This window comes from Gopherus flavomarginatus, chromosome 8 (assembly GCF_025201925.1).
Source record: "Gopherus flavomarginatus isolate rGopFla2 chromosome 8, rGopFla2.mat.asm, whole genome shotgun sequence".
NCBI classification, from domain to species: Eukaryota; Metazoa; Chordata; order Testudines; family Testudinidae; genus Gopherus; species Gopherus flavomarginatus.
This window is the reverse complement of record NC_066624.1, coordinates 39,259,221-39,285,268: the sequence shown is the minus strand read 5'-3', so window position 1 is coordinate 39,285,268 and position 26,048 is coordinate 39,259,221. Positions and strand designations below refer to the sequence as shown.

General features: G+C 48.5%; 3 protein-coding genes across 13 annotated transcripts; 2 read left to right on the top strand and 1 right to left on the bottom strand.

Moving 5' to 3' along the window:
• Nucleotides 1-1,416: 1,416 nt before the first annotated feature.
• LOC127056797 (magnesium transporter NIPA2-like) lies at nt 1,417-8,027 on the bottom strand. Of its 8 annotated transcripts, XM_050965084.1 has the most exons (8): nt 7,954-8,027; nt 7,758-7,796; nt 7,095-7,613; nt 6,373-6,520; nt 5,316-5,372; nt 4,462-4,552; nt 4,164-4,324; nt 1,417-2,682 (listed from the first exon to the last, which is right to left on the bottom strand). In XM_050965084.1, exons 3-8 carry the CDS (start codon nt 7,116-7,118, stop codon nt 2,054-2,056), a joined length of 1,110 nt encoding a protein of 369 aa, XP_050821041.1. In that variant the 5' UTR covers nt 7,119-7,613; nt 7,758-7,796; nt 7,954-8,027; the 3' UTR covers nt 1,417-2,053. The 8 variants fall into 8 exon arrangements, with proteins under 8 accessions (XP_050821041.1, XP_050821040.1, XP_050821047.1 ...); XM_050965083.1 differs by lacking the exon at nt 7,758-7,796 and having other exon boundaries at nt 7,902-7,988; XM_050965090.1 differs by lacking the exons at nt 7,095-7,613; nt 7,758-7,796 and having other exon boundaries at nt 7,902-7,965.
• On the top strand, nt 8,024-18,735 carry TAF7L (TATA-box binding protein associated factor 7 like). 3 transcript variants are annotated; one of them, XM_050965081.1, is made up of 13 exons: nt 8,024-8,116; nt 8,699-8,749; nt 10,597-10,670; nt 11,844-11,922; nt 12,816-12,949; nt 13,353-13,479; nt 13,773-13,832; nt 15,013-15,090; nt 15,584-15,700; nt 16,130-16,318; nt 16,464-16,576; nt 16,958-17,017; nt 17,971-18,735. In XM_050965081.1, exons 2-13 carry the CDS (start codon nt 8,737-8,739, stop codon nt 18,013-18,015), a joined length of 1,089 nt encoding a protein of 362 aa, XP_050821038.1. In that variant the 5' UTR covers nt 8,024-8,116; nt 8,699-8,736; the 3' UTR covers nt 18,016-18,735. The 3 variants fall into 3 exon arrangements, with proteins under 3 accessions (XP_050821038.1, XP_050821039.1, XP_050821037.1); XM_050965082.1 differs by lacking the exon at nt 8,699-8,749 and having other exon boundaries at nt 8,028-8,116; XM_050965080.1 differs by lacking the exon at nt 8,024-8,116 and having other exon boundaries at nt 13,773-13,831; nt 15,018-15,090.
• A 95-nt stretch (nt 18,736-18,830) lies between these two features.
• Nucleotides 18,831-25,365, top strand: LOC127056787 (aryl-hydrocarbon-interacting protein-like 1). 2 transcript variants are annotated; one of them, XM_050965065.1, is made up of 6 exons: nt 18,831-19,599; nt 20,551-20,730; nt 21,340-21,528; nt 21,737-21,913; nt 22,692-22,833; nt 23,822-25,365. In XM_050965065.1, the coding sequence occupies exons 1-6, from the start codon at nt 19,504-19,506 to the stop codon at nt 24,532-24,534; spliced, it is 1,497 nt and encodes a 498-aa protein (XP_050821022.1). In that variant the 5' UTR covers nt 18,831-19,503; the 3' UTR covers nt 24,535-25,365. The 2 variants fall into 2 exon arrangements, with proteins under 2 accessions (XP_050821022.1, XP_050821023.1); XM_050965066.1 differs by having other exon boundaries at nt 19,508-19,599; nt 20,516-20,730; nt 23,822-25,364.
• Nucleotides 25,366-26,048: the final 683 nt, after the last annotated feature.

Here is a 26,048-nt window from a genome sequence, read left to right as displayed (position 1 = left end):
AGCCTATATATCCTATTGTGAACTCTGATTTGCTGTTCACAGTGGTCTTTCATGGCCTCTGTGACTAGATCAGCTCCTCTGCCAACTAAAAAACAAAGAAATCCACCACTTAGTAAATCTACTGTTTGTGAAAAGGGATTAAGTCCACTTCATCCACAAAGCAGATAAAATGGTGCAGATTTCCTTAGGCAAAAACCTCTCTTATCTAACCAGACTACTACCTCTCATAAGAAGGAAATTTGTTCTCGTGACCATTTGATCCTCTGTGCCTTTGTAGAGACTCATCCAACAAGAGGAGTGATTCTAGTTGGGGTTTCTGAACCAAACATCATCTCCCACAGGAAATACACCTTCCATCTCCTCTTACACAGGTTGCTGAAAAATCAGCAACTGAAAAGCTTAGTTGTGCTATTACTCTTCCTGGGAAATCCCAAATTATTGAAATCATGTTCCTGCCTGTCTGCTGAGCATAGTTGTGACTGCTATTTCTGAGTTCTACAGTGGAAGCTAATAAAGCAGTACTTTAATATGCCTCATCTGGTGACAGTGCTTACCGATGTAAGTTGTCTGTGTATTACCTACCCAGGGGAGAAGTGCCATAGCTGGCCTTCACCTTTTGTAGCAGTTGTCTACAGTGATTATTTTTCTGAGGCATTGCTTGGATATATGAGCAGGTTCTTAGGCTAGTTTCCACTGCAGTCTCCCACAACTGGTATCCTCCAGAGAACAAGTGACTGGACCCATGAGACAAGTCAACTTTCTTACTATCTGTAGCCAATCCTAGGACAGAGCTAATCTCTAAATAACAGCTTTCTGATTCTTGTATATAAATTCACACCACAGAGTATGTCTATACTGCAAAGAAAAACCCAAGGCACTGAGTCCCAGAGCCTGGATTGACTCAAGCTCTAGGGTTAAAAATAGCATTATGGACATTCACAGCTGGGTGCCAAGACTCTCCCACTCCTGCCAGGTTTCAGAGCCCCTGCTCCAGCACGAGTATCTATACTGTACAGGGTAGACGTACCCTTAGAATAACAGTGGGGCTTTTCTGAGAGCAAACGCAAAGATGAGAGTATAGAATAATACTCATCTTTCAGGCACTAAAACAAGTAGCAAAGTCACAACCATCCTTGCAATAAGTAATCTATGAGGAACTCCCCTTCCGGTTACAGTTTCAGGCTTTCATACTTATTTTGTGCACTACACTGCTTCCGTGGCAATCAGCCGTAATGCTTTGTGGGGCACTCTTGGTAACTGAGCAAATGGGTTTTAGGTGATTACCAAAAACAGGTTTATAATCCCTCGCACCCCACAAGATAAGTGCTGGGGTGAAGGGATCACACTCCACAATTAAATCTGATCCAAAAAACCCACATCGTTTAGTGGCAGCAACAACATTAAAGAGTCATCAGGTTTGGAAATCTAGTTCTGCTTTTAGCTTTGGGTCAGTAACCTCTGAGTGAGCAGAGCTGGCACCTGACAGAGCAAAGTACAGATGAGGTTATGAAAGAACATGCTATGCACATCATCTTAAAACACATTATCCCTTGTTGCTGTACAGGCAGGGACAACATACAAGGATCTCAGCACGTGGCTAGAATGTTTTGTAAACAATCTTTAAATATTAAAAAAATATTTTAATAAAGCTTTGTGTTAAGGCCACCTACACTGAGTGGTCCTTCCATTCAGTAAGGATTAGTGTGGTGTTACTGCCGGGTCTCTTCCCACGTAAGTCTGTGGCCTGATAGCAGCTGCAGCATGTTCTTACAAAGGAAACTCAAGTTACAGTGTTGGTAGGGATCTTTTCCAGGTTTTGTTCTTAACAGCTGGAAATTGCAATCAGGTCTCTTCACTTGCCTTTTAGGTCCCCAGCAGTGGAAGCAGAGAACACTCTCACAGAATAGGCAGCAGACATTTACTTATTCCCAATAACACAGCTGTAGCTGGTGGAGTCTGATCTAGCAAACTCACCAAGGGGAGCTCAGTAGTGAGACTAGAAAGCTGTTGGGTAGAAGTTCCAGGCTTTCCCAGGCAACAGGTTCATGAGTTATTATACACTTTCACCTTCCTCCTCCACACTCTGAGAACCATTGTGGATGTCCTCTGGGCCCAGAAGAGGCTGGTGTAGACATGACTGGTGTTTTTCTGCTCCCCTCCGGAAAGTATGCAGATCTGCCCTTCCTTGCCTCAGGAAGAGGGGCAGCAGGTCTGGAGTGAAGGGGATGTCTCTGAATGCATGCAGAAGGAAAATGCCAGAGACTATGGTTAGAAAGCCACTTATAGTGCCAATTATATTGTGTAGGACCATGTGTTGCCACTCCTTGAAGAGGATGGCGGAACAAGTCATGACAGCTGTGGTAAACAGGACGTAGTAGATAGGTGTAACCACAGACGCATTGAAGATGTCCAAGGCCTTGTTCAGGTAGTTAATCTGGACACTGATGCAGATCACCAGGCAAATCAGGAGTATCCAGCCCAGCGGTTCTTTCAGGACCTGCTTCCCAGCAAACAGCTCCTTCAGTGTGATGCCCAAGCCCTTGACACAGGACACTGAGAGCGAGCCAATGGCAGAGCAGACCAAAACATACACCAGAACGTTGCTCCGCCCATAACGGGGCCCAGCCACAAAGATAAGGAGAATGGAGCTCACCAGCACACACACTGCAAAGGCTATAAACCCTTAGATAAGAAGGAATAATCATTAGGATTTGCATTAGAGTGGTTAACATTCTTGTACATTTATGTTACATATACTTATGTGTATAACAGAACAGTGAATGGAGATGCAAGATAGGGTGGCATGTGCCCCCATGGGTCAGTATACTCGCCTTTCACCTTAGTGATGGGTTCAAAACAAGTAGTTACATGTCAGAGATTTTAGGCCTCTCTCTATTATTAGTACATTATGGTCCCAGGCACAAGATTACCACATAAGTTGGCATGATTAACAGATTCTGTTATGGAAATACAAAATCCTGGAATAGGGAAACTACAGGTCAGGATGGAGGTAGAGATGCAGAATTGGCTGGTGGCAGGGAATAATACACCACTGATATAGTAGGGGGTGCTGTAAATTGGGATTGTAAAGTATTGGCAGTTACATGGAGCCCAGGACTGGAACATCAAAATGCTGCAAGTCAGGCCAGAGTGGTACTAGCAGAGCTGTTCATCTTGGGATTAGGACTCTCCTGGGAAAGGAAGTGGTGCTGCAGGTCAGGCGTTCTGGGGCATGAGCACAGTGTGTCTATGATGAACTGCAGCATGAGCCTTTAGGTTTTGGGGTGAGGGATTAACACACTTTGCTCCCTTCCCTTCTCCCTACAGGCTTCCTCTCTGTACTGTCACTCATTCTTTCCTATCACGTTATTGCCCAAATCCCTCCCTTGATACCAACTTCCTTTCTCATATTGGGAGGTATTTTTTCCTCTCAGCTCTACTTCCCTGCAACTCTGTTTCCTTCTTTGCTTCTGTTTCTTTTCACCTTAAGTTTCTTCTCTGGCCTTTCTTCTCCTTCTCCCACTAATGCTGCCTCTTGTGTATTGACAATCCTCTTTTCCAACCCAGCATTATATTAGGGTTAATTGTTATTGCTGTTGATTTTGCTACTAGTTTTGTGGTTATTCTTCCTTTGTAATGCTTGCTTAGCACTTTTGTATTAAAAGGGCTGTATTATAACCACAAGGGTCATGGATAGTGGTCTAAGCACAGGTCTAAGACCCAAAAGTACCAGAGTTCTAATCCCCGCTTTGATGTAGACTCCTGTGGCCTTGGGAAAGTCACTGAACCTCTGTTTTACAAAACATCCTGAAGATGGGAAGTGCCATTTCTTTTTTATTAAAATAAAATGCAAATATAGCAAACACTTGCATCATACTTCTTGTGTCAGATTTGACAATAACTAGCCTTTATCTATCTCAGTAGCACAAGCTTTCACTCTTAGTCTCCAAAAACATGAGCAATCTAATCTTTTCCATCACAAAGGAGGAGACTAATAAGCTATCATGGATCAATGGGCACATTTCTATCACTTCAGTGCAGGGTAAAATGGAAGGATTATTTACTCAATTCTTCTCAGGCTAGACAAGTTATTCTACCTTCCACTGCCATTTACGTGAGGGGGAGGGGAAGAGAAATTAACACAGCCCACTTTGTTTGGGTACCTGGATCTTTAAGCTTCTCTGCCATTGACTCCAGGCTGGATACCTCCTCCCCCTGTGGAGCATGGATTACCATCACTGTGGAGCCCAGAACGCTCAAGATGCAGCCAATCTTTCCATGGACATTCAGGTGCTCATTCAGAAAGTAGGACGACAAAACTGCACTGCAGGATTGAAAGCAAAGGATAAACAAACACCAAGGAGGTGCAGTATTTGAGGGAAAAGATAGGGTGAGGGTAGACAGCTACTTCCACTGTTAAAGGGCAAAGGGACACATACCGTTTGTTCTTGTGTTGCTTACCTGACTAGAACACTTAATGCACCCAGTGGAGTTACTAGTGTTGCTGGGGCAAAGGCATATGCAGCAAAATTTGCTGCTTCTCCAACTCCCACTGCAAGAGAGACCCAGTCAGTCACAGCAGAGCAGCATAACTTTGGAGCCAACTCAGCACAATTCATGTCAGCTCATAGCCATTGTGCAGTTAGTCACTGTACAGAAGCACCATAACCACTTGCTGATTCCATCACGATGCCATAATTTATCATCTGAAATAGCACAGTCCATCTGCTTGAGCACAGTATGGACAGTGTAGACAAAAATTGAGCAAGACAAACAGGTGGTGAAGGAGAAAGCGTATTTACATATGGACATACTGCTAACCAGCATCAGTGGAGAAAAGAAATACTAACATCCTTACAGTTCAACATATATTTGTATAATTTTGCCTTCCTGTAATGGTGTCCATTGTGACATATTCCAGTCTTTACTTAGCATCACGTCTGTGAATTGCCATGAAGCTCTACTGACTACCCAACAACACCAGAAGCTAAGGAGCCAACTATGCAGCACATATGGCAATCTGCATAATCCTCTAGAATGCTTTGCATGGTGACAGAATTTCCAAAATGGCCCAATCACCTGATTAATCAGTACTCAACTCTTGAGAAATTTAGAAATGTGTAAGATGAGAGCACACAACATGGTTTGTTTAGACAGGTAACACCACTTTCAAACTGCTCAATGATAAAACAAGGCAGTGAGCCTTGATTATGACAAAGGAAATAAGAGAACAAGAAAAAGATAAATGTGAACAATCAAAAACCCTGACAACCAACATCTCTCGCTCATACTTCAGTTTCACAGCAAGTACTTACTGGACAGTAGTCCTGCCCACCAAAGCCACTCCCTCAGGTATGCATGACCTCCTTGTCCTGAGAAAGAAAGCAAGAGCAACAACAAATCCAGGGTGAGGTTCCAGTGGCACATGGTATACAAATAACTCAGGATCTCTTTTAGCTATAAAGAAAGGAATGAATTTTCCTCTGAGGGGTGGGCTAATCCTCCAGCACTCCTCCTCCTCTGTAAAGGAGCCAATTTCCAGATGATATTAGCACCTTTAAAAAAAGAGCTTGATGCTGGTGAAGACTGCTGGCTAGCCATCCCTGGGGACAGAAGTCCAATTTATCCTCAAGAATAAGTACAGCACGGGCAGTGGCAGCACATGCTTCCTCCACTCTGCCTCAGCTATGTGCCCAACCATGCCAAGATCACATCTACAACACAAGGAGATAGTCTGGTCTTTATTCCATCTCTGGTGAAGATATTATCAAGGGTAGCAGCTGAAGTAAGTGTTTTTATGAAGCAAATACTGTACTAAGAACTGGTCTGAGACCAAACTCACATGATATAATACACCATTAAGCAGTTGTCAGAGAGTAAGGTTTTTGGGTTACTGATCTGGGCCAGACTTGGAGCTGAAAGATTCCCATGGCACATCCCATTCCTCTGTCCAGATTAGGTATTTCTATTTCTCCATTCATTTAAATTCTTGTCATTTGTCCCAGCCCTCTACAGATTTTGAATGCTGCACTTCTCCAGCTCTCTGCTCACAATACTGTGCAATATTAGACTGCACCTGGTTACAAGATAATACAGTCGAAATACCAGACTGCTGTAGTGTAACAGCTCCAAGATCAAGAAAATAATGTGTCCCTTCTGGCTGATCCTAAAGTGACTAAGAGCTGTATTAAAGCCAGAAATGTTTTCACATCATCTAGCTGAATAGCAATTAGAGCTTTTTGAAGTACAATCTTTCCAAATGTGTAGCGAGCCCCTGAAAACTCTCTTATTGTTCTACTCGGACAATAAGAACATTGCCTTTGGTGGGAACATAACTGTACAGCCAACTGCAGCAAGAAAGATGGAAGGTACCTGCCCTAATGGAGCCCCTGCTGGCCAACTTGAGAAGCCCTTTCTTCTTTAGGATAAAACTTCCTCCAATGAAAATACTTGAGGATAGAGCTAGGCCTAGTCCGATGTAGAAGTCCTGGCGACGTGACACACCCTCCATCACAGCCCCCTGCATCAGGAAGGAAGAACACAGATTCAGAGAGAGAAGAGGGTTGGGCATGTCCACCACACAATTCTAAGGAAAGCCCCAGCTGCAGGGTGTTCTTCTGGGACATGAAAGATTGCTGTACATGAAATAAACACTTTGCAGCTCAAGTGGGAGGCTCTTACTGATCTCTACACCTTCAAGTACTAGGGTCATTGACATTTCCATTTCCATTTCCTAATGCAGCATTTCTCAAACTGGGGGTCCCAACCCAAAACAAGGTGGGGCAAGGGTATTGTAGGGGGAGTTGCAAAATCATCTTTTCCCTTGCTTTCAGAGCTGGGCAGCCACAGAGTGGCGGCTGCTGGCCGGGTGCCCAGCTCTGAAGGCAGCAGTGCAAAAGTAAGGATGGCATGGTATGGTTACTTAGCTCCGTAGGCATGTGCACTGCTGCCACAAATGCTATGTCCAGTAGCAGGGGTGGGGGTTATCACAGTCTGAAATATCTAAAAAAAAAATTGAGAACCTCTGTCCTAATGGACATCTACGTGTGTGTGGGGGGGGGGGGGGAGACTTTGCTCCTGGGAAGACAGTGTACCTGCAGCGTCTCAGTAATAATCATAAACCTGGGCACGACCTAAGACCCCTCAGGGTGCACCGGTGCCTGGATCTGATTCTGCAGCTCTTGCTTGTCCAAGTTGCGGGCTGAAACCCTTAGAGCCCAACTGCAACCGACCCCCAAGTGCCGCTCTCCGCTGGGAACTAGGCTCCCCTTTCTGGAGCGAGTGCCGTACCCCACCCGGCGAGCACCAATCTCCGCTTGCAGGACACTGTCCCGGGGCGGGGGAGGGTGCAGGCAGCGCTCCGTGTCGTACGCTGACAGCCCCGTCCGCAAAGGGGGCCTCGCCCCTCAGCGCGGGAACCCAGGAGCCCAAGTGCCCCAGGTTATAGAGGGCAGGAGCTCCGGGACCTGTCAACGCAGGGCGGCACCACCCGCCCCCTGTACCGCGACGCGGGGCAGCAAGCACAGAGCCCCGCCCCTTCCCCGCCGGGAACCAGTACAACTCCCGACACCGCTTTCGTAGCGTCACCCAAACCCTTCCCCCGGAACCAGCACCTCGCCCTTCCCTTCCGCTTCCGGTAACTCTTCCAAACCCTTCCGCTGGAACCAGAGCGGGGAACGAGACACCTAGCGGGAGCCCTTTCGCTCTTCACTTCCGCTTCCGGTACGACATCCAAACCATTCCTCCGGAACCAGCACCTCGCCCTTCACTTCCGCTTCCGGTAACTTTTCCAACCCCTTCCTCTGGAACCAGAGCGGGGAACGAGACACCTAGCGGGAGCCCTTTCGCTCTTCACTTCCGCTTCCGGTACGACATCCAAACCATTCCTCCGGAACCAGCACCTCGCCCTTCACTTCCGCTTCCGGTAACTTTTCCAACCCCTTCCTCTGGAACCAGAGCGGGGAACGAGACACCTAGCGGGAGCCCTTTCGCTCTTCACTTCCGGTACGTCATCCAAGTCCTTCCTCCGGAACAAACGCCGGGAGAAGGACGCCTAGCGGGAGCGCATCGCTCTTGCCTTCCGCCCCTATTGCTCGGGGCCCTCGCTTGGGGCCTGGTGAGTGTCGGGGACCCGGGAGCGTAGCCCCGGCCTAGGCCCCGTGGGTAGCGAGATCCCGCTGCGCGCGCCGGCGGGCGGGTTCCGGGACCGTCTCAGCCAGTGCCCCCGCTCCGGTGCTGGAACAAGGACACCGCCGAGCTCGTGTCCTGGGACCCAGCCGCTCGCCCCGCTCTGAGCCCGGGGACGCGCCGCGGGAGGTGTCAGATCCGCTCCCAGTCCCCGCGCTTCCTTTTTACAGCCTGTGTCTGGTCCCCGCTCGCCGTGTGAACTGCCCGGCCCCGGCCGCTGCCTGGCGGGGGGTCCGCCCACGGGCTTGCAGGATCCGGGCCTCGTTAGCCCTGTCAGGGCTACTGAAATAGGGGCGTGGGAACTGGTATTTCACCTTTCGGCTCTTGCAATAGCCGGTGTTGTTATGGCAATAGCAGGTCAACGCTTCTCAGGCAGAAGTGCGGTTTTTAAGTTTATTTTGGCCTTTTTTATTCTGCCCCATCACTTTTAATTTCATTTACTTGTTTAAAAACTGATTTTCTTTTCTTTTTTTTCTTATGGGCATTTGTATTTGGCTTTTGAATGATACAGATGTTTATAAACATTTGTGTGAAGCAAGAAGAGGCAAGATGACATCTACAAGTAATTAATTTGTTTGCTTATGTCTCTTTGGTGCTGGGTCTCTCTGTCTCCGCTTCCTCTCTGCGGAAAAAGGATACTTCAAAGTCATAAGTTCACTGTGTTCCCTCTAACTCTTTGGAAGTATCCAAAGGAGAACACCAAGCTGTTGGGGCTGAAATCGAATCTGTAGAACAAACAACATACACTCCATGTATATATGATTTCTAAGGCCCCTATGGAAAATCCTGATGCAGCCATAGGCCTTCTCTACAATACGGGGGAAGATTGATCTAAATTATGCAACTTCAGCTATGTGAATAACGTAGCTGAAGTCGACATACTTAGATCTACTTCCCGCAGGGTCCACACTATGCAATGTCAACTGGAGACTCTCTCGCATCAACTCCCCTTGCGCTTCTTGTTCAGGTGGAGTACAGGAGTTGATGGGAGAGCAATCAGTGGTCGATTTAGCGGGTCTTCACTAGCCCCCTTAAATCAACCGCAATGCACTGATTGCCACATGTCGAACCCCAGTAAATGTAGACAAGCCCTTAGCTATGGATCCACCACTGGTGCTTCCTCAAGGAGATATTCCCATTGTCAAGGACTCCTGATATTTAAATACAGTTTCTAATGTGGGTTGCAGGGTTCCTGTGCTTCTGTGTTAGATTCACAAGCACAGAATGCTGCCCGCCTCAGGTGCCTGTTCCTGGACTTCTGCTTGAGAGTTATGCACCTGGAATGTCCTCCTTTCAGAGAAGTTCTGAGTATAATGAAAATGTATCTTTAGTGCCTGTGATGAACTTAATGGAGCAGAATCAAAAGCATGTCTTTCTCCCTACAAGGTCTCCATTGTCTCTTATTGAGACCTGAAAATGATGATATTGTCTTACGGTTATAATGGCATCTTTTAGCAAGAAGAAGTGGGCAGGATGCCCTTCGTCAATGGAGCTCTTGCGGTTGAATATTGTTATAGGAGGCTTGTGCTGTATGTAGCTGAGCACTCTAAGCACCACCATTCTAGGAGCAAGACAGCCGGACAGGAAATAGTACCCTGAGTTTCTCCCCTAGCAGAGCAGAGCTGTTAGACCAGTATATCAGATACTTCAGGCAATGCATGATTTCACCTCTGATGTATTCTTCTGTTCACATGTAATTGTAACATCAGATACATAACTGATAGACACACCCACTCTCTCCCCCTTTGTAATATTATATTAAAGTTGCTGTCATGAGAACAGAATATTGATCATGTAAGTTTTAGGAGCAGAACCTTATTTGATAGAATTTAAGGGTGGAATGCTAAAAAGTGCTAAGTGTTGGCCTAGCTCTGTTCCTATTGAAGTAACTGAGAGCTGTACCACTGATGTCAATAGGAGCAGTTAGGCCAAAACTGAGTGTTTTAGAAAAACCTACCCTAAATAACTTCAGAAATGAATCCCATATAGTCACAGAAACTGCTCTTGCTCTTTTCAGCTCTTATCTCTCATTTAAGCTCTTCTATGCTCTGTGTGTGTAGGCATAAACTCTTATATTGTGTCCCAAATGCATCCTGGTGATCAGGAATATTTTGTACGTTCTTTTGTTTCATATAAGAGAGATCCTACAGAAATTTGGTGACAGCATGTAAACACTGGGGACCAGCAGCAGCAATTCTTTAGCTTTGTCAATTAAGGAGTTTCTGAGTTAAGTGTCTATCCCATCGGTGTCTGTATCCCAGCAGCCGGCATGTACAGTTCCTAGTACTATAACAGGGAGAATATCCACTTTATTTATAAATGCTGAGTAGCCATCAACTGTCGGAGGTCAAAACAGACTGAACAAACATCTTGTTGACGTTGTGTTTTATCTCATTTTCTGACTTCAAGAACTAAAGATGAGTAAGAACAAGGACGACGCTCCCCATGAGCTGGAAAGCCAGTTTATTCTGCGGCTGCCTCCGGTAAGAGACCCTTAAATCTGGGCCAGACTAAAGAGGATAAAGTGGGAGGAACATTCCCACACAAGGCTACCATCACTCTGCAAAAATCACCAAGTTCCCAAGGCACCCATCCAGTCCAGCCCCAGTTTGGAAGGTGCAGAGGGGGTTTAAAGAGATGAGTGAAAGCAATAGGAATTCTACAGGCACTGTTTGAGATATCAAGGCAGATTGGCTATTTTTACTGAACCCCTGCCTGTTTGTAATGTAGCTCCCTTAAATGACTCCTCGTAAACCAGCCTTCTACCCATTCCTGTTCATGTCTATGCCTGTGAGATGCATCCGGGTGCACTGCTGCTTGGAGAAACTATGGTGTTGTGAAACAGATCAAAGCAAGTATCAGAGGGGTAGCCGTGTTAGTCTGGATCTGTAAAAGCAGCAAAGAGTCCTGTGGCACCTTATAGACTAACAGACGTATTGGAGCATGAGCTTTCGTGAGTGAATATCCACTTCGTGCATCCCACATGCATCCGACGAAGTGGGTATTCACCCACAAAAGCTCATGCTCCAATACATCTCTTAGTCTATAAAGTGCCACAGGACTCTTTGCAGATCAAGGCAAAGCATTTACAAGTGATAGTTCAGTTGGTCCTGATTGCCAGTGTTCAGTTCTATCATTCACTCTTGGTGCAGTTAATCTCATTCAATAAATGCTTAATCTGGGAAGAAGATTCTTCAAATAACACACTGATGAGGCATCTCCCCTTGATCCTGATGGAGCCCCTCTGTTTCTCCACAAGGGCATTGTAGAAGAGCTGTAAGAGTGGGCATCTGAGTTCTGCTGAAAAGGTCTGTCACTCAGCTGCCCTATAAATAAAATAGACTTGAGCAGTTCATAAAAACATGGGATAGCTTCTGTTTTCTAAGGGACCTTAAACCAGCGATAGAACCTTTCTCAAATTACATTAGGTTGCTGGCTGTGAAGTACGTTGAGAATAGCAGAGCCACGAGCTTAATGCACATTTCTAGGAGAAGTGCTCTTTTCTGCCTGTGTTTAATGGTGCTTTTCAGTTGAGTTTCTGTGTTTAGATGAAAGTATGGATTAAAACTGGGTTTGAAAGCAGATTATCTCTTTAGCCATTCTGCCAGCTAACAGGCACAGGTCTAGTCCTGTCTCATTCATCTGCTTTTTCTCAGGAATATGCCTCCACTGTGCGGAGGGCAGTACAATCTGGAAGTGTCAACCTGAAGGATAGACTTACTATCGAATTACACCGTGAGTAGCCAAGATCAGCTGCCTTTAATCTCTCAGCTCAGGAGCAAGTACTGTAGACTTTGAAAGAGAGTGACTCGATTTGCAGAGCCCAGAGTTGGAAGAGATATCAGGGCTTCTCTGGGGATCATACAGACATGTTAAGGAGGGTGCACTGAGCAATGTGGGTGTCTGATTTCTGGTGGAAATGTGCCTGGCATCAAACCAAGAACTGGTTTCCCATTGGGAGACCCAGAGGAGACGTTCATCTTAGTGAAGTAGATGAAAGCTGCGCACACCCCAACTGGACAAGCTTCACATCTTGTGAGAACCTGCTTGGCCAACAACCTCAATAAAGAGGGTATGCATAGAACAGCTCCTCTTCAATGTGATTGGCCCGAGCTGTCTGTCGCTTTTCTCCGCACCTCACAAAATGGGCATCTCACTGTTTGCCAGAGATTGTGATGTGAATATTTGTGGTTCTGAAGGTAAAATACTATTGATTCATGTAATGTACTGATCACATGGGTAGAGCCATCTTACTAACACAGGTATAAGTCATTGGCCCTGGAGGAAATCCCAAGAATTTTCTTTCTAGCTCAACTCCATCAGCAAATTCCAAGTCCTGCCCTGGAGGACTCAAAGGCAAGAAAGCTCTGCCTCTAGCTGTCAGAATAGCCATACCTGTAGAGCATACCCCACTGTTCCTTCCTCTCCTTCAAAGGTGTTTTCTGTGAGTCTATCTGTAGTTATCTTGCTGCTAAGGGCATCACAGATTTCACAGGAAAATGCCAGACAGTTCTGTGCACCTCCAGTTGACTCAGGAGTTTTAAAGTGTTTGGCCCAGGAATGCAGCATACGGGTTAGCCATTTACTGGGCTGGCCACTGCATTAATTTGTCTCTTGGTTTTCTGCAGCGGATGGGCGTCATGGGATTGTCCGTGTAGATCGCGTTCCCTTAGCTGCCAAGCTGGTGGACCTGCCCTGCATCACTGAGAGCTTAAAAACCATAGATAAGAAAACATTCTATAAGACAGCAGATATTTGTCAGGTATGGGCTGCCTATTCTGTTCACTCTGGTGTCCTGTGCTTGCTTCCTTCAGACAAAAGTCTGACCCTTTACATTGTGGCAGTGCAATATATGGTACCTCACTGCTAACTTCCACCTCTTCAGAATGTGAGTTGAGCAGCAGTGGTGTAAAATTTCCCACCGCAGCATAGCAGTTAGCAATCCCTTTCCTGACTTCTGCTCCCTTCTAACTGAAGAGAAGGTTGGTCATAAACTGATCCATCCACAAAAGTTGATTTTGTCAGCTATGCCAGTGAATCCCAGAGGCTGACTACATGCTGCAGGGAGTAGCATTTCCTTGTATATGTTGTAAATGTACCAGCCTTTAATCTGAGTAGCTCTGCTCTCATATTATAATCAGCTCCTTTGTGTTCTGGGGCTTCAGATGCTCGTGTGTACTGTGGACGGTGATCTCTACCCCCCTCTGGAAGAGCCAACTGTGAGTACTGACCCAAAGGCAAACAAGAAAAAGGATAAAGACAGAGAGAAGAAATTCATCTGGAACCATGGCAGTGAGTAGAGTACAGGGTGCTTTACCTGTCTTACCCTGGCGTGACCCCTGGCTCCCACTGCTCACCCCCCCCCCCCCGTCCTTCCTCTCCACCTTTGACAATACAGGGGTAGTCTGCCAGGGCTCCTCACTCAGCTGTGTAGTTGAGAACCTTGCCCTCAGCTCACCAAATTGCTGCTGGATCACTCACAGTGGAGTGGGAGTTTCCTGTGCTCAGACACCATGAGTCTGTCATGCACGTGACTTTCCCCTGGGATTACGTGCCTGACACACAGCCTGTTTCCTTTGTTCCAGTTACTCTTCCACTGAAGAATGTAAGGAAGAGGCGGTTCAGGAAAACAGCTAAGAAGAAGGTGAGTTGCATCTCCTCATCCATGGTGGCACTTATGGTGTCAGAGGTGCCCAAATGTGGGGGACAGAAGAAGACTCTAGTACTGTGCGTAGCTGGGTCAGGAGCATAACAATCTATCTTTGCACTATGAATTCTTATAACATGGGTTTTATTAACTTTGCTTCACACCTCACTCAGAGCACAGAGGAAGGCAATTAGGACATTTTAACATTTTCTTGGCAATCTCCTGGCTGAATTTTGAAAGATGCCCTGGAGTGGGAAAATCCCACTGTGCAGGAATGGATCTATTCTGTGTCCCCATTTTGCATACAATGTGTGTCTTCCTTCTGAATTACTAGAAATATCTGCATAGAAACAAGAGAGTTTATCTGCTCCTCCTCTTTTCCCACCTGAAATCCCAGTCCTTTGTGTGGGGCCCAATCATTTTCACAGCAACCAGCTATGATGTAGCACCCAGAATGACATCAGAAAGGAAGTGGGAGCAGATGAACCCTTCCAATTCTGTCTTTGTGCAGAAGCCCCCAGTAATAAAGGACTCTGGAAGGGAAATTAAGCTATACTAAGTGGCTTCCCGTTGTGGGACTGGCTGGGAGAATTTGCTTTGCACTTGACTTTCACACAATGGAGCAATATTTCAGTGTAACGTTAGGGAAACCAGACCCTGGAAGCACTGAGACTTTCCCCTAGGAGAAGTGCAGCAACACTTAGCCAGCATTCCCAACAAATTTAATAATCCTAAAAAGTGAAACCTTGTTGTGATTCAGCAGCTGACTTTCAAACCTGGGAGGCCTTTCACTGAGGATTCATAAATTAATTCAGCCTTGGGGAGTTCTCATGTGCCATACAGTCAGGCCGGCTTTTATTCAGAGGTGGTGTTGGGAGTGTGAGAATGGAGCGGAAGTCAGGATAGTGAGAAGATTCAGCTCATTCAGGAGCTTTGAGGCAAAGAGGAGGAAGATGGAACAGTGTCTTGAAAGGCAGGTAGTGGCAAGGGAGAGTATTCCGGTGGGATATGAGTGAGCTCGAAGTCTAAAATAATAGAGTGAAATAAAAGAGCCTTAAAATAAGGGGCTGGGATGGGGTGAGGTGTGGGAGGCAGCCAACAGCCAAGATATTTCTGAATTGGAGAACTGTCAGTCCAAGGGTGTTTAACACCGTCTCTTCTCTCTTTCCCCTCTCTGGCCCAGTACATTGAGTCTCCAGACGTGGAGAAGGAGGTGAAGCGTCTGCTGAGTACAGATGCTGAAGCTGTCAGTGTCCGTATCCTTTCTTCTGATTAACTCTGCAGAGCAGGAGAGTGGCTGAGGAAGGCTCAGAGGAGATAGAAGTTAAGTTCATTTCACAATACACTTGGGTAGCAGCAGGCAGGACAAGAGCATGTGACAGACACTGAAATTATAGCTTGAGCTTTACCCTGTTCAAAACCTGTTGCTTCTCCTCAATGACCTCTCTCTGGCATTCGTCACAGCCCTCCTTGTGTATCAGCTCCTCTGATGCTGGGGTAACTGGTTGCATCATCCCCAGAAGACAGGCCTTCACAGAAATAGGCCTGCAGGGCCAGATTGGTCACATCTGCGTGACCCTGCCAACACAGTACAGAATTAGAGAGGGATACCAAGAGAGACTGGAGTCACCCCTGGTGTAGTGTTAGCTGGAGAACCTCTTCTAGCACCTTGCTGTTAGTGGGCTCTTGCTTGTACCACCTACTGTCATTCTTCTGGTTTTTCCTTGACTCTTCTGTATCCGCTCTCAGGCTGGGAGGTCATTGCTGAAGATGAAACAAAGGAAGCAGACAACCATGGTTCACTCACTGGCTTGGACATCTCCTCTCCTGGGATGTCTGGACACAAGCAGGGCCATGGCTCATCGGGTACATTGACGAAGGCTTATGCTTTTAGTAACGTCATTTCGCTGCCGGAAGGCAGGGTCACCTAGTTTTGGTCTCTATGGGATAGTTATACATGGAAGACATACTTTATCATATGAGCAGAATTGGATGCTGAGATTGTATTCATTGGTATGAGAGAAAAGGAAATAATAGTTTGGTCAAGCAGATATGTATTTGCCATTCTAGTGAACATGGCAGAAGAGAGAAAATCAGTATTTTCTGGGTCTTGAATTAATCTGCTTATAGTTTTTTGGATCCCATAAGGAAGATTAAGGATGATAGGTGTGTTAAGATAGACACTGGATACAGAAAATAGGGATGTGCAGTGCCTTTCAGGGAGAGTTGAGGACACACAGGAATCTGATGGGAGTTCACCAGCTCAGTGTTTTTCTCCTTGTTTCACATCACTAGAACATGATGAACTGCGGGAGATATTTAATGACATCAGCAGCAGCAGCGAAGATGAAGATGAGAGAGATCATCATGACGATGAAGATTTGAACATCATGGACACAGAAGAAGACTTGGAGAGGCAACTGCAGGACAAACTGAATGAATCTGATGGGCAGCAGCAGGAGAACGAGGGAACAAACCAGATAGGTGAGCAGTCTTAGGCAGTGGTGGGTTGGTGCTGAGGATGGGCAGTACCCCGGAAGGCTTGATGCTAGGGAGGGGGATTGGCATGTTGCTCTGCTAGTGCTATAATTCAGACTGTGGTGTGGATCATTTCTGCTCTCTCCCTTAGCCATGGGGATCCAAAAGCAGATTGACAACCTGAAGGGTAAACTCCAGGAGACCCAGGAACGGAGAAAGCGCCAGGAAGATCTCATTATGAAAGTGGAGAATCTAGCCCTCAAGGTGAGTGCTGTCCACCATCTGGTACCTTCTAGCCCAAACCATGCATTCGTTCTGGGGTCATGTTCAGCTCAGCTGAGACAGCAAAGGTTTGGAACCAGAAAGCATCCAACTCCATTGTCCTGGAGTAGCCCATGGCCTTGCCATGTGGAATTTAAGATGAAAGTGACTATAGGAATACATTCCAACCAGTCATCTGTGGATGACCTGAGACTGATATGGAGCAAACCATGGAACTCCTGAAGAAAAGGGTCCTACAATCCATGCTATGTTCCCTTTACTTTGCTGCCTATCAAATTGTGACTGCAGATTTGTTCTCTTTACATAAATGGCCACTGTTGAGAATCACCAGCAGTTATGTTCTTGCTTGTGTCTTTCTTCCAGACCCGTCTCCAGGCTGTGCTGGATGAATTCAGACAGCAGGAGGACAGAGAGAAGCAGCAGGTGAGGGAAGCCTCTGTTACTGTCTCCTCCATGTTTCTGTAGAAACAGCAACAAGTGTTTAGTGTTGTGGGGTGATGCTGAGTGATTCTCAGCATTAGGAAGCAACACATTGCATGCTTGTTCAGTAGTTTAATGTATAAAGCCCTCTGACCCTGCACCACACCACCTCGGGCTGTGATCTCATCGGCTGCCACAAGCTAAGCAGGGCTGTACCTGATCAGTACCCACGTGGTAGAATGCCTGCAACCAAAGGAGCTGCTGGAAATGGTGATACAGTAGATGGTGGTTTTCTCTCCGGAACACTAGTTAGTCAAGTCACATTGTTCCAGAGAGTGCTTTGAGGCTGAGGTTGCCATATTTAGAGTGAGATGTAAAATGAAGACCCTGACGATGTGTGTCGATTAAAGATACAGTAGCACTTTCTGAAGAGTAGGGGTAGCTCTGGTCACTTGGCAAATTACCAAGCTGGGTAACTATATTCCGCTGCTTTACATCTCTCCCTGCAGTTTCAGTTGAATACTATAGTCATCCCCCTCCCCCACACTTACTGGCTTGCGTAATGTTGTTTGCTGTAGACAGCTGCAGCATTCCACCCAAGAAGTGGCTGCATTTCAGTTGCGAACAAACTAGTTTTTACATCTAAGCCTGATTTTTAAAAACATGCTCCGAATATGTTCACACAGCTACTCCAGTTGTGTAAGCAAATCTGATGTTTGTGCATGTAACTGGTTATTTAACATGCCATTCAGGGGCAGAATAAGACTTGTGCTCATTGTGCACCTCATTTAAGCATGGGTATTTCTGTACAGGCAGTTACATGTAGGTGTCTTCATAGAGACCTATAGTTTGTAAAAAGTTTTGGGGATCCCTTTGGTATGAGAGAGAGATCTAAGTTTTAAATATAAAATATCTCTAATGCTTCACTCCTTCCCCCTCCAACCTTCTCTCCACAGCTCACCTCTCTGCAAGAACAACTGGAATCCCTTATGGAGAAGTGAGGAGGGCTTTTGATCAGGACGGGAGCTGTACCCTTCAAGCAAGCATAGTGCTGAGATGGACACTTCACCCATGGGTTCTGGAGCCATCCTCTGTGCTGAAGACCTGATGTTACTGGCATGACCTCACTGCTGATAAGCCTACTCCTGTTAATGTTGGCACTCTGTATTCTCCTGGACACTGTTTCTAGAGCTGCTGGCTGATGTTCCTTGTGCTGGACAGTGCAGCCCAAACCATTAACCTTTGAACAAAGAAAGGCAGTAACCTGGAGTTGGTTCTCTGAGAGCAGCAGAAACACATGGCTAGTGGTTTAGCTGCACTGCTGGGGGAAATCGTTCCTTGACTAGTTTGATCCATCTTTCTCTCAGTGGAAATCATTCATACCTTGGAACACTCCTTCAAGGGCACTTTGCTTCCCGACAGGCTAATGCACAGCACCGTCGCTTTGGGTCACCTTAGTTCATGGTGCCAGAAAGCTGTGCTGTGCAAAGGGCAGGAATTAACTCCCCATGTACTGTGCAGGCCTGGAGGAGCAGAGCCAGGTCAGTGCATCACCTGGTTGTTGCTATCATCTGAACCTGCAAAGCAGCTTTCCCTGAGGGGGGGGCATGTGCTTCCTCAACAGACTTTCTGATGGGTCTGCAGTGTTGGGAGTTTGTGCCCATGCTTGGGGAACATCTGCTTGAACAAAATTGGAATGAATAAAGTCTGTGTGTTTCCAACCCTGCTCTGTCCTGTAATGCTTATTTCCTCAGAGTTGTGCAGTGATTGGCACTGTCCCTTTGCCAGCTGGAGACTGATGGCAGCAGAGCTCCCTGGTGCTTGTCGATATAAAAGTGGTGGGGTGCTGCAGCAGCCTTGCCTTCTCACTCAGAAAACAAGCTAGATACAAATGGGATCCTCCCAAGGGAAAACTGGGCAGCTGCTATTGTGCTGTCAGTATGGAGGCATTCCCTTCCCCCCCACTGGGTAGAGCCCTTGTGAGTAGGGAGCTTTCTCCAATCCCAGATAGATTAGGGAGGCCAATCCTAGATTAACCTGACAGGGGATTAGAAAGGCAGTCCAGTCAGCAGTTGTTAGAACGCATCACAGGGTGTTGGGTAGGAGGTTCTTCCTTACCACAGGGGAGGAAAGAGTGAGGCAAAGACAGAGGGTTAAGAAAGTATAACAGACAACAGGGCCACTCTGGCTCCTTAAGGTGGTTACTGTACAGCACAGTTCTCTCTGCTCCTGAACGGCTGAACTCCACCTAGGGGAAGTGCAGGGAGAAAAGGCTTTAGGGTGCAGTGCTGTCACAGCCTCATTCAGGGTGGGCAGCCTTAAGCCAGATATGCAGTAGCTAAAGACTGTTCGATGAGCCCCAGGAGGAAGAAAACTCATCCCAACAGACAGGAAACGAAGAAACACTCAGCTCCAGGAAGAGCAAGAACAACAGTCGGTGTGACCAGCAACCAAAGAGGTGAGGTGGGAGATCTGCCGACAGCTTCAACATGAATGAAATGTACCTGCTTAATGTGGAAGGAGTCAAGAAAAAGATTTTACATGGAGGCCGTGGGGAGCTGCCGCAGTTCAAAGATGGGAGCAAGGTAACTACTCTCAGCAAGCATCTCAAACTGGCTGAGGAGGATAGAGCAGGTCAGATGTTATCCCACACCCTCGAATGACAGCCAGTATTGGGTTCCCCAGCAGCTGTGTCCCAGGATCTCGGGCTGTAGATGGTGACCCGGAGCCCTTATTACTGAAATCCTCTGCACACGTCTCCTTTAAAAGCACCTGTAGTCAGAAGTGACTCTAAAAATAAAAACAGCTGATTTCTTCTCTCACTGAGTCCAGATCAAATTAGCTGAGTTTACCAGACAGCAGGTTTTTCTAACTGCAGGCACTGAGATTCCAGCTGTGTTCTGTCTGCCTCCTTCATCAAGGGCACTAATAGGTTCTGCCACTGGAATCCAGTTGACAGCTTTGTATGCTGTAATCCAGCTCAGGCTCCTGGAGCCACATTAGCACAGCAAACAGAAGGAATGAAGGCGTTTGCCAGTGACATCCACAGCTATGGGATGCATGTAGGGAGCAGATAATGGGAGTGACCAGGTGCCCTTTGTTTGTATAGATGTAGCCAGCATTCTAAGCCTCTAGCAGTGGGACAGAATGGTTTTCTTTGTGGTTAGCTTGCAATAATGCTGCTATGAAGTGTGCATGCTATATTTGCAGCGCACTGCTGTGAGGAAGTTCACTCTACTGGAGCCCTGAGTTGGGTTAAAAAGAGGTATTGGCAGAGAGCAGCTGTATATAATACGAATAAACAGCAGATAGCGGAGTGCCTCAAAGCCTATCTCTTCACCCCATGAGAACAGCTGAGTGAACTAACACTAAGCTGGGGTCATGGTCACCCCTTCTCAGTGACTCAAGGGTGGGATTGAGCCAAGATTTAGGGTGGAGAGGGGAGGGAGAGAAAGCTACTTACTACTCCAGTGACCTGATCCCAGACTGTCATGCCTGCAGCTGACCCACTCTGCACTGGTCTCTCTTTGGCGCAGCTCACATTCCACTTTCAGACGCTAAAAGACGACTTTGAGCGCACGGTGATAGATGACAGCCGACAGGCTGGCATCCCCATGGAGATCATCGTGGGGAAACTATTCAAAATCGAGGTGTGGGAGACCTTGCTAGCCTCCATGAGGATCGGAGAAGTGGCAGAGTTCTGGTGTGACGCTATTGTGAGTGACAACCCCCATGGCTGAGAGCGCCTAGATTTCAGACACTGATTTACACACACACGCATATGCTCAGCGCGTTACCAGAACACACGCAGGTCTCAACACTTACACATGTGCACAGCCCACAGATACATTCTGGGCAGGATCACACTGGCATACACATCTGTACCTGTCTTATGCATGGTTCCGTGCACCCTGCGGCGTGTAACTGGGAGCTGGAGCACTGGGCTGCTTAGTCCAGCAGCACGTCTTCCCTCACCAAGTCCTTTTATTCCTGAGGTTTGGTGGGTGCAGGTTCTAGCTCTAGGACAGACTGAAAAGCCCCAGCTCAGGCTGCAATTCACCCTCGAGGGAGAGGAGCCATTTATTTCTGCTGCGGCAGGCAGCTGCTTTTACACTATTCCTGGCCTGCTGTCTGAATACCTGACCCAGATTCCAGGCCCCAGTCCTTAAGTAGGTGGGTTTAACTCCACTTCCCCCCTGCTGAGAGCAGGTGCCTCCCATCACCATCTCACCCCACCAGCTCTCACTGGCCCCCAGACTAAAGGGAATGTTTTGTACATGTGCTTGAGCCAAGGTGCCTTCCCACCCCTCCCCCCAATATTTCAGCACACAGGCATGTATGCGCTGGTCTCCAAGGGCATGAGGAGGATTGCGGAGGGCAAGGACCCCTTGGAGGGGCAGAAGCATCGCTGCGGGATGGGGAACATGTTCGACTACCACAGCACGGGTTATGCGGACCTTGATGAGCTGCAGAGGGTCCCCCAGCCTCTCATCTTCATCATGGAGCTTTTCAAAGTAAGGCCCAGGCCAGGGGAGGAAAGGCAATTGGGGTGAGCTAGAGTAAAGTCGGGACAGACCACGCGATGCTCAGAGTGGCACAGCCTGGGCTGGAAGCCCCTCTGGGGCAGGGGGAGCCTTTGGCCCACCTCTTCTGGGCGTGGTGTGAGGCGCGTATGGGGCCAGCAATATGAAGGTCTGTTTTCCCCCCCCACACACACACCAGGTGGATGACCCCTCATCCTATAAACGGGACACCTGGGCCATGAACAAAGAGGAGAAACTGTCGGCAGTGCCCGTATTGCACAGCGAAGGCAACCGGCTGGTCCTCCTCAAGAGATACCAGGAAGCAGCGGCGAAGTATCAGGAAGCAGTCGTCTGCCTGCGGAACGTCCAGGCCAAGGTGAGAGCCGCCCCCCTGGTGGACACTGCAAATGAGGAGGGGTGGGCTGGCATAGCACTGCCGTCCAGGGTGATTGGCCAGCGATCAGCTGGAGCAGGGACAGCCGCCTCCTGCTCTGGCTTCTTGTGCCCAGCCCCACAGCATTGGTATGTCATGCCTAGCACCGCTTCCCTCCTCTGCTGAGCCCCTAGTGTCTGCACAGGCCCTGCCTGCAGCATGCAGCCAGCTCACTGCTGCACTGTCACCCACCACCAGCTATAGCGCTTCAGGAGGTCCTCGGCAGCCAATAAGATTCCTAAGACAATAACAGCCACGTCTGCCTGTCGCTTTGCTCACACCGTGGCTCCCTGCAGCTGGGAGAACCTGCACTCCTAGGCCTTCGCGGTGATGTTTTCAGGGTACAAAGTCCTGTGAACTAAATCAAAACCAGTGACTGGAAAGGGCCAGGCAGGGCCTGCTGCAAACAGCCACTTCTGAGCTGTGGCCTCCAGCAAGAAGGGGAGCCAGAAAGCTCCAACAGCTGTTCTTGGAACGGCATACTCAGCCAGGTGGCTGAAGGTCATGCATGCACTGGAGTGATCCCAGCAAGCGCACTCCATGCTGGCTGTTTCACTTCAATGGTAGCTACTGTCCTCCATTTACCCCCGTTTGCCCGCAAAGCCCCTGCGGGATGCACTACGTATTGTTCATAGCTATAGGTGCTGTCCCTTTGAGATTTCTCTGCCTAGCCAGTGGGGTCTGGTGTCTTCATACTGCATGTTGCTGGTTCTGTGAACAGGAGAAGCCCTGGGCTGAAGACTGGTTGAGCCTGGAGAAACTCATCATGCCCCTTGTGCTGAATTACTGCCAGTGCCAGCTGGAGCTGGGGGAATACTATGAGGTCTTAGAGCACACCACCGACCTCCTCCAGAAGGACAATGGTAATCACCCTGGCGGCCTGCCCCAACCTTCCACTAGGCTCCCAGAGAGGGGCTCTTGGTCTCATGGGACTGCATCCAGCGCTCCTGTCATGCAGGAACTTCCTCCCTGCTACTGCTCCCCTAGGAGTTTGTTTTCAGCTGTTCCTTCCTCCAGGGCTTACATTCACATAGAGAAGGCATTTCAGAGGCAGGCCTGCTGGCTGGAGGAGTATTGCCTTACATGGAATTCAAACCTAGCCGGAGCAGAGCTTGAACTAGATCCATAGAAGGCTGAGTCAGTGATGCAAGCTGATATGCTAGTGCAGAGTGGCAGATTCAGGAACAGGCTGGTAGCCTTCACTCTGGCTGAGAGTTTGGGTTGGTCACTGGGTGTTTTCCTGTCTCTCTCATCTGCTGCTTTTCCCTTGTGAGAACTCTGGCCTGGAAAGGGAATATTGTCACACCAGGTGTAACAGCCTGTGACCCTCACTGCCACTAGATCTGCAGGCCCAGAGCTTAGTAAGATTACAGAAGCCAGACTTGGATGATGAGAACATCTCCATTTAGGATATGAAACCTTCACACTTCTGGCCATGAGCAAACCGGTGATTGACAGGGGCTGCTAAGAAACGTCCCCAGTGGGCAAGCTATGCTTTACTTGTCCCCTCTGAGCTTTCTTGCACCTTCCTGGGAAGCAGCTGTACTGGCCAGACACCAATACAGGACTAGATGGGTGCTCTGGCAGTTCCTACATTGGAATCCTGCTGCGTGGCAGTGAATTAAATGGGAGTCAAGTTGTAGAGCAGTGTAGTGCTACAGCACCCTGCTGCGATTGCCACAGGAGGGAGCGGGGCCTAGATCTTTGCTCTGGTGCAGCCCCTTTGGGACACTGAGCAGCTGCAGCAGGAGGCTCCTGTGGCCCTCTTCTGCAGGCAGGACAGGGGCGGGTGATGGCTGAGCAGGGTGAGAGAGGGAAGGAAATAACCCCACGCTTCTCTGCACTTGACAGAGAACGTGAAGGCTTACTTCAAGCGCGCAAAGGCCCATGCCGCCGTCTGGAATGAGAAAGAGGCACGAGAAGACTTCCTGAGGGTGGCTCAACTGGACCCATCACTGGGAGCGGCTGTGAAGAAAGAGCTGAGGCTGTTGGGGGAGAGGATGAGAGAAAAACATGTGGAAGAGCGGCAGAGATACCAGGGCCTCTTCCAGCAGCCTCAGCTCAAGGGGGCAACAAAAGGGAAGGGGCAGTGGGGAGGAGACGGGAATGCTGGAGCTGGAAGGGAGGGAGGAGGTTCTGCGGAAGGTAGGGAGAAGACAGAACTGGGAACAGAGAGCTCCACAGCCAAGGAGGAAGAACAAGACCAAGGGATTTCTGGAGCAGAGGGGGGTACAAGAGAGGCAGGACTTGAAGAAAACACACATGCAAAGAGGGAACAAGGCCTGGGGGAGTCTGGGGCAGAGACAGGACCTGGGAAAGAGTGTGCCAGAGCAGAGAGGGAAGAGCCAGGGGACGAAACAGACCAAGGAAATAGTGAGGTCAATGGTGGGATGGAGGAGACAGGATGGGCAGAAGAGAACGTAGAAGCAGAGAGGGAAGAGCCAGGGGAAGGAACAGACCAAGGGAATTCTGGGGTCAATGGAGCAGGGGGAGGCCAAGGAAACTCAGAGACAGGCCTTGGAGAAAGATATTCCAGAGCAGAGGGAAAGAGCAAGCCCACGTGATTGTGTAGCAGAGTCTCATAGTGTTCATGGCCAGAAGGGATCACTAGAGAGGCCTTGGAGAAGAGAATGCCAGGGAGAGGAGCTCAGAGGCAGATAAAGAATGGGGAAGGAAAGCAGAAGGTTGCTCCAGCACTACAGCAGCAGAGCAGAACTTGGGGGAAGGGGTTGGGCCTGGTGCAGAGAACAGCAGGATCCTTCGAGATGAATGTTGAGAAATACAAGATGCTTCCTTGCTAACACACTGTGGGGAGGTCAGCACTGAAGGACAGTGCTGCCACTGGCTAGGGCTGCCTAGGCAGGCAAAGAGAGGTAGGCACAGGGTCCCAGCCACTATCAGTGTAGTGCAGGACAGCAGAGAGCCCAGGGAGGGAAATTCAATACAGAGGGCCCAGGGCCAGGTTCAGATAGTGGGGGACTAGCAGGTCCAGTTGGGCTGCTCTGTGAGTAGTTAGACTCTGGCCTGAACGAACAGCCCTGGCTCAGTGAAAGGTGCCTGGGTATTGGCTGGAGCTCTGTGCCATCTGTATGGTGCAGGCTTCCTCCCAAACCCTGTCACTGCTGAGCCACCAATGAAAGCAGGATCTGACCACATAACCTCACTCAAACGTGCAGGAGCCAAGGCTGCCAACTTAATCTTCATGAATCAGACTGATGCCTCATGCACCTACTCTCCCAGCTCACTCGGTGCTAGAGCCCACGTTCACCCTGTGCTGGGTCAGCAGTGCTAACCCTGCTTCCTGCTGCTGAGCTTGCTCACTGAGAAATAAAGTGCATCCCTGGCAGGATTCTTTCTGGGCTATGTATGATTGGTTTGTTGTCTCTGAGCCAGCAGGCTCCCAGGCTGCCCTGGAGACCAAGGACACTCCTGGCCCCTGAAAAACTTTGCTTTCCCTGCATGGATCTTCCTGTTTATCCCAGCCTCCCAACCAGCCCCAGGAGGGCGTTATTTATTAAATCCAGACAGCCCTACCGAAGCTCCCATGAACAAGGCCGTCTGCACCCAGAGCTCACTGTCTGAAAGGGGGGGCAGAGGGTGGAGCTTACTGTTTTCTTTTGTCTTTAGGGCAGAGTTGGGGGAGGGTGTATGGGGAGTAGCAGGCAAGAAGGGGGGAAATTGTCCCATTTTACTGGTGTAATCCCTGGAACCAGCGGCTAGATTCAGAATGTGATGAAGGATGGGGAAGTTACTAGTGTCCAAAGGCTTCTGACCTGCCCAGAGCGCTGTCTGCATTGGAATTCAGCACCAGCAGGTCAGGACCCAGTTCAGCGCTCCCTTTTCCCTATGGTGGGAGGGAGCTCCCAAATGCTGTGACTGAACTGACTATGGGAGGAGGCTTGGGGAAGGGAACAGGGGAGGCCCCTGTAGAACTACAACCAGGCCTGCTGAGGGCTCATGCTGTTCCATCATTAGTAGCAGAGCCTGCTGGCTTCTGCCCATTACAAATTAAAAGGGCGAGAGAGATATGCTGGGAGTTAGGACTCCTGGATTCTATGCCCAGCCAGGGCCAGATTAA